The sequence below is a fragment of the Patagioenas fasciata genome, chromosome 2 (genome assembly GCF_037038585.1).
Source record: "Patagioenas fasciata isolate bPatFas1 chromosome 2, bPatFas1.hap1, whole genome shotgun sequence".
Classification (NCBI taxonomy): domain Eukaryota; kingdom Metazoa; phylum Chordata; class Aves; order Columbiformes; family Columbidae; genus Patagioenas; species Patagioenas fasciata.
Window position 1 is genome coordinate 88,082,230 of NC_092521.1, and position 12,597 is coordinate 88,094,826.

Below are 12,597 nucleotides of genomic sequence, written 5' to 3' on the forward strand. Positions count from 1 at the left end.
TAATGCAATTTTGTTTTATTGATTTTAAATTTCACATTTGCTGACAGAGACAGAACAAATATGTATAGATATGATATGCGTACAATATAATTTATCACTGAAGGAGTAAACACACGCAATCAACATTTTATTCCATATAGAGACAAATATTATAGAGTCCAATATACCTGGTCATGCATTGAAATTAGTTTTGCGTTTTCTGTGGATGTTTAAAGATAGATTAAAAGGTTAAGCTTCTTCGTAAACAAAAAAACACACTACTCCATAAGAAAAAAAATTTTTTCACACACAGCATAATAAGTAAAAACCCTTAAAGGTGACATATAGAGGATATGCAGTTTCATTATTCAGAGGCTCCTTTCAGATTTTATAAGGCTGTGCTTTGCAGAAGACTATTTGTCAATGGTAAATTAGTTTCTCAGCAAAATTCTTTAAGTAGTTCCAGTATTAGTTACAAACCAAGTAACTTCCATATATGAAGCATCAGCCTCACATTGCGATTCCTTCAGTATTTAGCAACACTAAAAAAGGTTTAAACAGAAAAAGGCTTCTTACTAAAGCTAAGGAAAGAAAAATTCTATAGACAAAGAGAAAAGAAAACTATTTTTTTTTCCTGGCAGTGTCACTAGCATAAAATTTGTTTTCAACAAGTAAAATCCATATACCAAATGAAAATCTGATGTCAACTAAAAATGCAAAGTTTTGTTTAATGTAGTTATTAATATGCCAGATACTCAGTCTATTTATTGTAATTATTTTCTTCATATCTAACATAACATGCATCTTGGATTATTTTTTCTCAGTTAGTGGATAAAAGAAAACCTAAATCATGCAGTACAGCACTTACGAATATTTTCCATTTCCATTTTGTTTGAACATTTTCATTAAAGGCCAAGACTATCTCATTTCAGCCAGTAGTAAAAACATCAAGATAGCATGATAGGAATTTTCTCAGAGTAATATATTGAAGGCAGTAAAGATGCTAAGTGAATGCTCAGTCTCATTTACATTACCAAATGAAACAATCCCTTTTATTCCGAAACAAATCGTTGAAGTTTGAGAGATTTTTTTTCCCCTCCCTCAAGGCTTTAATCCTTCTCTAGTGACATGTTAGCTTTTTGCCTCTTCACTTTTTTGAGGTATCTCTTTTCCTGATGAATGACTGAAAGCAAGTCAGCTTCATAGGATTTTGTACTTCACAAAAAATCAAACCATAATATTCTTGTTAAAAAGAGCTTTCCTTCCTCTTTGATGTCTTCTGCTGCACTTCAACGAATCACACAGAACAAGAGAACAAGATGATCTGTGAAAGCACAGTTCACCTTTCCATTAAAACAAGTTATACATTTTAAAACCACTATGATTGGACTGCACAGCATCTGAAAACTGATTTCACATTGCCAAAGAGGACAGGAATAAAATAATTTACATACTTTTTTTTTTTTGGTCTTAACAGCAAAGAATAAAAATAAAAATGGAAGCCTAAAGTCTGTGTTCTTCTAAACTACCATTATTGTAACGGAGAGCTGACTTTACTAGAATTAATGCTGAAAATTGACTTCTGGTTAAAGACGGACCCTCTAATATTTTTAAATCACTATGTTTGCTTACACTTCATTAGCATCTAGTAAAATGCACAGCTGTAGTAAGGAAGAAACTGAGAAAATGAAGCACTGCATACTCAGACTTACACGGTTTAGGAGTACTGATCCCAATAAATGGACCAAATGGTAACACTATGCAGGATTACAGTAGCTAGGAAACTCCACAGCTTGCCAGTTTCCACATGTAGTCAATGGGCCATTTGCCCCACACAGAGAGTCTCTGCATACATACAAATCTGAAAACTGATAGGGGGAAAAAAAAAACCAACCTACTGCATGTTTCCAACCTACCTTATTACTAGCCTGGACAGTTTTGGTCAAATTGGTATGGGTCTTGATAATGACCAAAATCACGTAAGTCGTCCAGCCCACAAAACCCATTGCAATACTCAGACCCAGGAATAATCTGTCGTAAGTATGGTAGTAAGACAAGCCTTCCAAAGCAAGGTTAATCAGGGTTTTGCACAGAGATACCTAGAAGCAGACAAAAATATATAATTACAGTTTAGAACAGGGTCATCTCCACTCCACAAATCAACCTAACTGACAGCAACCAGGACTCAAGCAGCTTTGCCACTGTCAGCACACGGTATCCCCTCTGTACTCAGGCACAGTGTTTTGGCCAGTGCCAATTGCTGGAGTACGCACTGCTATGGACTCCTGATGGACATAAAGTCAACCATCGCTTGGCTCCTTTGTCATCTTCCTTGGCCACAACAGAGGTTAGATGGTGAAAGCAACACAGACAGCTCACCTTGAACATCACCTACTACCATGCATGCCACTTGCTTTTCCCATGAGTATATGACTATGTATATATATTCTATTGTAAGAGACCCCTCCCCCCCCAAAACAGTCATGTGCTTCTGAAGACACAACACTTACATAAGAGCAGGATTATGGATGCAGCTGAAACACGGCCCCTCTCCACAGCCTGAAATACCTCCTTCCTGGGGTTTGATGTCCTCTACTTCAGTAGTACCTGATACCCCCAACACTTTGGCTAAGCAACAGAGGTGAATTCAGAGACTGGACTCCCAGTTTCATACACAAAGCAGTTGCTTGGGGCTCTCAGGGTACAAATCATTTGGACACAAGAAGGGTTGCACCCAGTCCAGCCACAGGTCCCCTTACTCAGTACCTCCACTGGGGAGATACCGTGATAAAGACTGTTTTTTCCCACACTGAGGTGTGTTGACCCCTGTGATTTACACAAAGATGGGAAGCTCAGCTGTGTAATTTGTGTTCACAGAGGATTCTCTGGTGATTAAAAGATCCGTAAGGAAGAGTATAATAAGAAGTTGAGCGTACATGACTATGCTTCTTTATACGTCCAGGTATCCAGTCGGGATTTAACAGCAATAATCAACAGGAAAAGGTATGTCAGCTACTGAAGAGATCACAAATCTGCCAAAGGGCAAGCTCATCCAAAATAATGTAATTCACAAGGATAAAATTACAAATGCATGTTTGCAATGCAAAGAGCTGCAGAGTTGAGGAGGCAAAGAATCATCTATACTCCAGCAGCTGGGACCACACTGACCTTTCTGCATTGTGATATATGAAGCTGAGGATAAGCAGGGCAAAGGCACAAGCCCAATGTGTTAGTGATCAAGAGTGAGCCTGAACACATGGGGCACTCATGTGAACAAGGGGTAAAAACTGATACATAATCAATAACACAAACTCACAGGTTCTACTGCTGAAATGCATAAAATATCTTCTGTAAGTAAATGTGCGACAGCCGAGCCAAGTAGCAGCATTACAAAACCAAAAAGAAAACCTTCTCTCATAGCAAAACTGATCCATTGATTTAAACGGAACTATTTCCAATTTACAATGTGGTAAATAAAAAGGCACAAGGTATAAAATAGATTTAGCTGTCCTGTGCATAAAATAGTAACTTATTACCTTGAGAAACCCATCAGGGGAAAAAGAAGAGCTGAACCCTAACACATAAGGGAATTATTCTTCCATGCACCTGGCATATAAAATGTAATCTTACATATTCAACTTTTTCATGTGTCTTTTAACACAAGAGTCAGTGACCAAACTAAACCTGTTAAAATGAAACCCTTCTCTGTATCATTTAGCTCTACAAACTATTTCTGTGAATGTCAGAATACAAGCACTGGTGAACTACAACCAGTCGAGTACCCTGTTGCATAGTGAGTGGCAATAAATGCTTCAGAACTGAGAACTTTTGGATTTTTGTATTACTGGAACTGGGAAGCACAGAATGATTCCACATGTGCCTCTCAGTCTCGACAAACTGAAATGTGAAATTAAATACAAGAACAGCTGGTTCGGGTAAAAGAACAAAGCAAAGCAGGATCTATGATGGAGCAAAACATCATAAATTTTTTCATGCAAGTAGCTGCCTAAGAAGTGTGAACATGAAATATATTCCTCAGTTTCTCTCTCAATTTACCCTTCTCTACAGTGGAAAATAAAAACATACACTGTGTGTTAGTATACTGTGGAATGGTAACAAAGTTTAAGAAGTATGAGAAAAAATAAAGCAAGTTGGTATTATTCATTAGAACTGATGTCAACATGCAAAATTTTGGAGACTTACAGTGGGATTTTCTTTGTATTAATAAGTGAGATATGCATCATAAAGAAAAAGGTTTTATTTCAGTTTCTTTTCAAGTTAAACAAATCTAAATATTTACACATAACAGAAGTTCCTGTTAGAAGTTTCTAGAAGGCATATAGCAAAAACAGACTTACCGCTTCATCGTACTTGTGCTGCTGAATATATAATCTTGTTTTCTTTAAAAAGTTGATCTGTTCAGAATCAGAAAGTGGTCTGTACAACAATGTAAAGATATATTAATGTTTCTTCTTCTCACAAGCAGAGGAGGAGGCAGAAAAAATTATCTTTAATAAAAAATTACTCTGGAATGATACATACCAAAATATTCTGAATTTAGAAGTAATTAGGTAATTGGAACTAATCCATTTCTCTACATTCATCTTCGCACTTTCATCAACACTGCTGCTAAGTTATCCCAAGACCTTTGCATTAAGAGATATTTCTTTTATGCGGGTGTTCCTATCTAATACTGCTGAAAGTTATTTCCCTTATGCATTATTATTGACCATTGCTCCAGACAAGAAGCACTTAACATACATACAAGAATTAAGCAATTTAACCGATTTGATAGATGTTTGTAAGTAGTTTGTAAGCCTGTCAGCACAGAATGAGTTGTTCATGTTCCACACTAACAGCAGATGATGCCAAACAATCTTTGGGGAAAAAAAAAAAAAAAGAGAGCTTGACTTCAGTTACACAGGGAGCTGTCAGCAGAGTCCCCAGAACAGGGATAACACAGTCACCTGGCTACACTGAGGTCACTGATTAAAAGAAAACTCTTTGATTTTAATGAATTTGATCACCAACCTAAATAACTGCTACAGTTCTTCCATTACAGCAAGTAGCAACACAGAGAAAGAAGCCAGTCAACCAACCTCCACCAAAAGAAGGTGGAAGGAGCCACTTGCCCCAGACCACTTTTTTCCCCAAGTTAAGGATGGCAGCAGGCTGGAGGATCCCAGGCTTAGCCAGGGCAAGTTATAAGCCACACCACAGTCAGTGCCACCCTAGGCACCACAGGCCACAACTTTCTGATAGCTGATGAACACATAGAGCAGTTTTCCTCCACACGTTCCACACCACCGCTGTGGTGCAGCATCACCTCCTCAGCATCCCAGCACACGATGGCCAAGCTGCATGCCTGCCTGCATCCCTCCCTCACAGGCTCCTTCACAGGCCTCACACACAACCACCAACTTCATGTTTCAGGCTGGGCCAAATCAGGACTGGCCCTGGGGTCTCACTCCTACTATTTAAACCAGCAGCAATCACCGGTGAGTCACCCAGCTAAACCACAGAGGCAGGTCTTGATCTGGGGTGCATTAAGAAGAGTATGACCAGCAGGTCGATGGAGGTTCTCCTCCCCCTCTACTCGGCCCTAGTGAAGCCACATCTGAAGAACCACATCCACTTCTGGGCTCCCCAGTTTAAGAAGGACAAGGAATTACTGGAGGGAGTCCAGCAGAGGGCTACGAAGATGATGAGGGGTCTGGAGCATCTTGTGAGGAGAGACTGAAAGAGCTGGATCTGTTCAGCCTTAAGAAGAGGAGGCTGAGAGAAGATCTCATCAATTTTTATAACTATCTCAAGGATGGGTGTCAAGAGGATGGGACCAGACTGCTTTCAGTGGTGCCCAATGATAGGATGAGGGGCAACAGACTGAGAGGCACAGGCTGAAGCACAGGAGTTTCCATCTGAATATAAGGGAAAACTTCTTTACTTTGAGGGTGCCTGAGCACAGGAACAGGCTGCCCAGAGAGGTTGTGGAATCTCCTCTGGAGACATTCAGACCCACCTGGACACACTTTTGTGCAATCTGCTCTGGGTGAGCCTGCTTTTGCAGGTGGGTTGGACTAGATGATCTCCAGAGGTCCCTTCCAACCCCAACCATTCTGTGATGCTGTGAAATGCTCATTCCAGCAGCTCCCATCAAACACCTGGGAACCACTTCTGCCTGCCACCCAGAAGCAGTTGATACATCATCAACAATACATATGTAGCATCTTTTGAGCCCTGAAATATATTAAAAGGATCCTGTTTCTGAATAATCTCAATTTTTATTACTAACAACATCCTGGTAGATTTTGATACTGTTTCCTGGAGTTCAGAGCACAGCAGTACAGCGCAGGAATCTTTTAAAACATTGGATGACAGAAGCAGCAATGTATCTTACTTTTGAGGAGATCAAATAAATTAACTGTATTAAAAAATGTTTGACTTTGTCCAACCTAGAAAAGAATTGAAGGGTGGTATCTATAAACAGGTAAGGAGAGGTCCCATGGAAAAGGAAGAAGGGATGAAAAGATGATGCCAAAGCGATGGTAAGTGTTAGATCACCTTAACTCGCGGGGAGAACAAAGGATTTTAGTAAACAGAGTTGAAAAATAGCAGAATGAATGCTGGTTGTCCCTGCACCTTCATGAAACGTCCCTATGAAAGTCAACTTCACAGCTCCACAGGCCGAGGCTCATGATGACTCCAGTTAGAATCAGTTCTTCAAGTAGGAGAACCAGCTCAAGTGCTTTCTCAAGGACATATGCAGCCCTCAAGTTTTGCTAAGTTTTTTGGCAGGGGAAAGGGAGCAAAACATCAAACCAAAGTGGGAGTTTTCACCATGTAAGGAGATTAACGGGAGGAAAAAAGGTATCTTAGTTTTTATGTAAGAATTTTTTTAAAATCTGGAATAAATATTAAGCAGCTTTAATTAGGACATAAATATAGGCAAGATCTTCCTGTGCTCACTGTCTCATTTTAATTTTTTTACACATACTATTTTCTAGGGATTTTGTCCTTGTCATATTCAATGCAAATTTTTAATAATCTAAAACAGTCTTATTTTTATCTTTATATCTTTAGTCATTTAGCTATAAAGCCCTTAATTATCTTTTTACTCTCAATGAATCATTTTATTATTAATGAACAATAGCCTTTACCTATTCGTTCTTAGATGACAGCATCTGGGATGTCTGTACGTGGATGGTGTAAAAGAATAAATGGGGGTTTTAAATAATAAAGTTTCAAAAATTGAAATGCAGAATTATTTTGTCAAATGGGGCTACTGTTAGCAGGTTCCTTGTTAATTTTGAACAGCTACCATCATACCACTCATATCGCCTTACTTCCATATGCATGCCTTTCAAGATGCTGAATTTATAATTGTCTGTAGATTGTTTATTAATTTCACCACTGCTCATATATAATTGTATCAAAATGCAAGTTTCATCCTGAATGCAAGGGCTGATCATTGTCTTAGATATTTTTTGGCTCCTTGTTAAGCGAAAACTCAAACAAGTGATTACAGAATTTTTGCATCTCATACCAGACTAAAAGAGTTACCTAATGCACTGACTATCTCTCAGTTAAGGAATGGATATCGTTCACCACAGGCAGTTTATTGTTCATTGAGGACCCTGATTAACTTCATAAAACTGCAAAAGTAGATGGAAGATTTAAAAGGAGGCCCCCCCCACCTTGCTAGACATAGCAGAAAGCATAAAGAGACAAAGCTGAGCCAGGAACAGAAGTGGAAAGTTGCCTATAGAAAGAAGCCAAGAACTTTAGAATCGTGATTCTACAAAACCTATAAGACTCACCAAACAACAAAACCATAACGAAAATTTAAATCTGAGAAGTTAAAGCTTGAACTGTTCTTAGCACCACTGAATTCTGAGTTAAGCTATTTTAAAGTTTTTGAATACAAGAACAACAGTGTTAAAAAGAAAAAAACCCAACTGATCAGAGTTATTTCCTTGTGATTTAGTATGTCACATACTAGAGGCACTACTAGTATGCCAATGTATTTCTTAAGGTCACTTAATGCACACATGCAATTAATATAAATGGTAATTAAATTAATTTACTGATCATTATTAGAAAAATTCTGAACTCTAAAGAAAACTAAGTTACAGATGTACATGTTCTTCCCAGCTACCCATCACCAAACTCCAATTCTATCAAATTCAAGATGAATAGTCTTGACTAGTAAAACCAAAAGCATTTTTCCATAACACAAAAATATCTCAATTAACAAATACACACACACAAAATTCAGTCAGTGGTCTCACCTGTCCTCCTATACTTTTCTTGAAAGTTTTGCAAAATACATGCACTCTAACTCTTGAGGTTTAACTTAAAAGAAAAATCAAGAACTCTATGGACACATATATTATAAATGCATAATGTAATCATCGGATCATAAAGATCCTAAATAGTTAAGATTACATTCTTCACGGGAAGCAATGGTAGCACTAGAAGAGCAATTTTGTTTTTCCCCTGATGGCTATCAGAGATTAGCTTTCTAGTTCCAGACAGAAATCACAGCTTCACCCACAAATCAGCATAACTAATTATGAAATAAAACAATTGGACTAATTGTACAAGTGCTCATATACTATCCTGAGACATTAGCTACCCTTGTCATAAATATACCTGACAAAATTAATCTTTCCAACACATCATTCATGCTTTATATGAACTAAGCTCTTTGACAGCACTAACAACAAGACTGTGATGAAGTACATTCACCACAGCAATGTTAAGGGGACCTCTCTTCAGCCAATGAGGCTTGTTCGGCATCACACTACAGAAATAACTATTCCCAGTGGTATAGGTAGCATGCTGCATTCAAAACATGAAATAAAATCTCAGCACATAGGGAGATGTCTTGCAAATACATCTGTTTCCACCACTGCTTCTCTGTTAATTTTTTTATGCTTGGTTATTTGGGTAGTGATTTATAGTTATTTTACAGTAGATTTTCCAGAACTCTAGTATAAAAAGTAACCCCTGAGAATCTGTAGTAGTTTAACACTTTAAATGCAGTAGACTTAATGAAAATCAAGGAAGCATCACGGCCCTGCAGATGCAACATATAAAGAGAAAGGTTGAGATCTTTGCCTATTTCACCATCAGCTGAGAATAAACTTATTACAGCTGCTTCACTCCAAACACATACTTATCCCTGTATGTAACACTGACAGATACAGGTACTTGAGAACTTATTTCTTGAAGGACTACACCTCTTCAAAACAAACTCCATGTACCTGACTACTGTCAGCTCATGCACATCTACACCATTCTATCACTGCTCTTTCGCACTCTTCACCAGGAAAAAAAAAAACAAAAACCAAAAGAATCCACCATCACCGAACAATCACCTGTGCATCTCACAACCCTTGGAGAGTGGCAAGATTTGCAGAAGACATAGAGATCACATTTCTATGACCCATACCCACCAGCAGCACCAACTCAGCAGTAGCTGCTCAGCAGACTTCAGTCTTCTGACTTTTCGCATCAGCTGTTGGGGGACAGGGAGAAAAGGACCAATTCCTCCTGTTCATCCAACACTGAAAAAGGCAGAGGATAAGGATATACAACACTTGAGCTTCATGGTAGCCTCAACAAGTCCGGGAAAGGCCCTCTGAATAAAGCCTGCTAGGAGTTCGTGTGGGCCAAGGCAGAATTTCTCACTGGCTTTGCTGTGGTATTTCTAGCTTCAAAATGGTTGGCAGTGAAAGGCATCAGACTGCCACTGTTCAAACTACTTCAGCAAGCCCTTCTGCCAAAGGGCTGTGCAGTCATAGATTCCTGTCCTCTTCTCCAGAAAGAGCACCTCTGGAATCTCAGGAACTCACAACCTGAAAGAAATCCCCCAGGTTAATGTTGCACCTCTCTTGATGAAGCTTTTCCACTGGCATCACCCTGCCAAGCAGCCCAGCGGTGCTGCCCACCCCTGTCCTCCCTCTGTTCAGTCACCGAGGGGGCAGGTGCCAGCCCCGTTCTGCTGTCACCATGGGAGAACACCGCCAGCAACAACAGCAGCTGAATATGCTCCAAGTCTGTTGCCACCCATCCCCCTGTGAGGCAGCCACATTGTGGAGGAAAGATCACTTCCAGCCCAGCAATTCTGCAATCAGCTGAAATAGTAGTTACAGGACCCACTATTACTGCTCAGACCCACATCCCCGCTGCTGGGAAAAAGGCATCTTGAAAGTGCAGATGTAAGACCAGCCTGATGCTTCCACAGGGCTGCTGTTCAGAAGCGCACCACTAATGGAACACTTTTTCAAAGCCTTTTTCAGAGTAGCGACAGGCTTCAAAAACATAGTCTCCCATGAAGTTGCCTTCAAACACCCCCACTGAACAACAGAGATGCATCTCAGGAAGAATCAGGTGGATAATGGGCAACTAAAGACACAGATCTTGCACTGAACAATATTCATTTAGCAGAAACATGATTGAATGCTTATACCTGCTCCACATCAAATTCACACCAGTTGCCAACCCAAGAGTGCAGAGACTTGATGTTAATGATAGTGCAATCACAAACTAGCTTAACTTTACCATTCTATCATTTCTTTTGAAGGTATGGTGCACAGCCTTGCAGGAGCAGAATACAAAACCTTCCCACTTCTCCATCAACAGCAGAGAATCATCAGAAAGAAAGTGAATGTCAAGTGATGCAAAGTCATCAGTTCATTCACTGAGGCTTGGGGGGGGGAATAAAAAAAAAAGTCGACCAACTAAATATTTCAAAAATCAAAGTCTGGAACCATGATGTTTGCTTTCTGTTCAACCTGGTGTGCAGTATAGAATACATGATGCTACTAGGGGCAATGATCAGGAAAATAAAATGTGTTACAGTTCTATGGACTTTACTAAATTACATATTTACATGAATTTTAGTAGCCAGAAGCTTATTTTTCCCATTTTGAAAATGTGTTCAATTTCAGTTCTTCAGAGGAGACTAATCAAAAGAAATAATTGTTTTACTGTATCTGCCAAAGACAGCCTGAAAGCATATACTATGAGATAGAGACAGCCCTTTGCACATTTTAGTTTTCATTGAAGAGTGAAGTTTTAAAGATGAAATTATTTGGTGGGTAATTCTGAGATCCTTAATCCGTTTAGATGGCCTGAATTTTAGTTGTTTACTAAAATATTTTAAGGTAAGCTACTATAACAGGAACTCCTACGAACTTGATCTTCATAATTCGGGAGTAAGATGCATGTAGTTCACAGATTTTAAAAATTACAGCAATGTTTTCAGTAAGCTAAAGCTTAAGCTTAGTCTGTATAAACCTACAATGAAGTGTTTATTATGGCTTCTTAAAGCCTAGGACTCCCAACATTCCCTCTCTCCCATCTTGATCTACTCTCTTTTCTCCGTCTGTTCCATTTTCAGGAGTTTCAGTCTTGGGCTGTCTAAATTTAAAGTAGATGTCTGTGGTTTTGGATTTTCTGGCTACTGCGTTACACTGTAAAGCAGCCAGTCTAGCTGTAGGTTTGCACTCAGTTGTCTTTGCAACTTTTTTTCTTTTAAGAAGCATTAAAAAGCACCACTGCATGTATCAGGCACTCCACAAGAAAGGAGTAAGGAAGTCAATAAAAGGCTCCTGTTTTAAGTTCTGAGGTTTTTGTTCTTTAAAGCATGAACAAATGGAGGGGACACACACTTTAACAGGCCAAAGACAGCAAAAAGTATCTTTACTGACACATTGCAAAAACCTACCAGCAGATGGATGCTTTTGTATTCAGATTTACAAACAAGCAAAGGAGGAAACAGCAGGACACCAGTAAAACCACAGGAAGTGGTCTGACTGCTAATGGTTTAATCCTGGACTGTCAAGTCTCAGAAAATAAAATAGCCTTTTAATTTCCAGAAATCAGCATCCCTGATGCAGCATACTCACATATTCAACAGCAAAGTGCCTAAGGATATTTATGTAAATCCTTCAGATAGCAAAGATGAGAGCAAAAGGAGCAGACAAGCTGCCAGCTGCCAATTCCCTGAACAGAAAGAAACAATTAAGATAACTGGGCTGCACAGAGCAGATTTTGCATGCAAACTACTATGGCAAGAGCTGCAGACAAGCAGAGGCCAGGAAGGAGGAGGTCATGCTCTGAAGCAATACCTCTAGCCTGCCCAAAGAGGGACTGAGAAGGTAGATGCAGGGTCTAGTGGGCAGGGATTTTGCCTGAAGAGCCAGCAGGACATGATGCAGCAGCCTTGGAAAGGGAAACTGCTTAACAGGGAAGATAAAGATCCATGAAGGAAAGGAAATGTACCATTTTTTAAAGTCTCTTCTATTTTAGTACTGCAGGGGACATGTGCTGACTCTAAACAACAATGCCCTACCCATGCTTTAAGTCAGCCCCCACCTCCGCAAAACATATGATGATTTACAGAATCACAGAAGATGACTGAGTCCAACCATAACCTAACTCTGGCACTAAACCATGTCTCTAAGAACTTAATCTCTACATTTTTTAAACACCTCCAACGATGGTGACTCCATCACTTCCCTGGGCAGCCTGTTTCACTGCTTTACAACCCATCTGAACCCTTCCTGGTGCAACCTGAGACGATTTCGTCTCATCCTATCATTTGCTACT

The 12,597-nt window shown here is 39.4% G+C and overlaps 1 protein-coding gene across 4 annotated transcripts in view; it reads right to left on the minus strand.

Annotated features, from left to right (window-relative positions):
• Window positions 1-12,597, minus strand: part of PIGN (phosphatidylinositol glycan anchor biosynthesis class N) — a 108,421-nt gene that overhangs the window by 43,521 nt on the left and 52,303 nt on the right. For all 4 annotated transcript variants that reach the window (XM_065830877.2, XM_071804512.1, XM_071804514.1 and 1 more), the window contains 2 exons: window positions 4,338-4,416; window positions 1,896-2,078 (listed from right to left, as the gene is read on the minus strand). In XM_065830877.2, coding sequence (XP_065686949.1) covers window positions 1,896-2,078; window positions 4,338-4,416 — 262 coding nt within the window. The remainder of the gene's footprint in view (window positions 1-1,895; window positions 2,079-4,337; window positions 4,417-12,597) is intronic.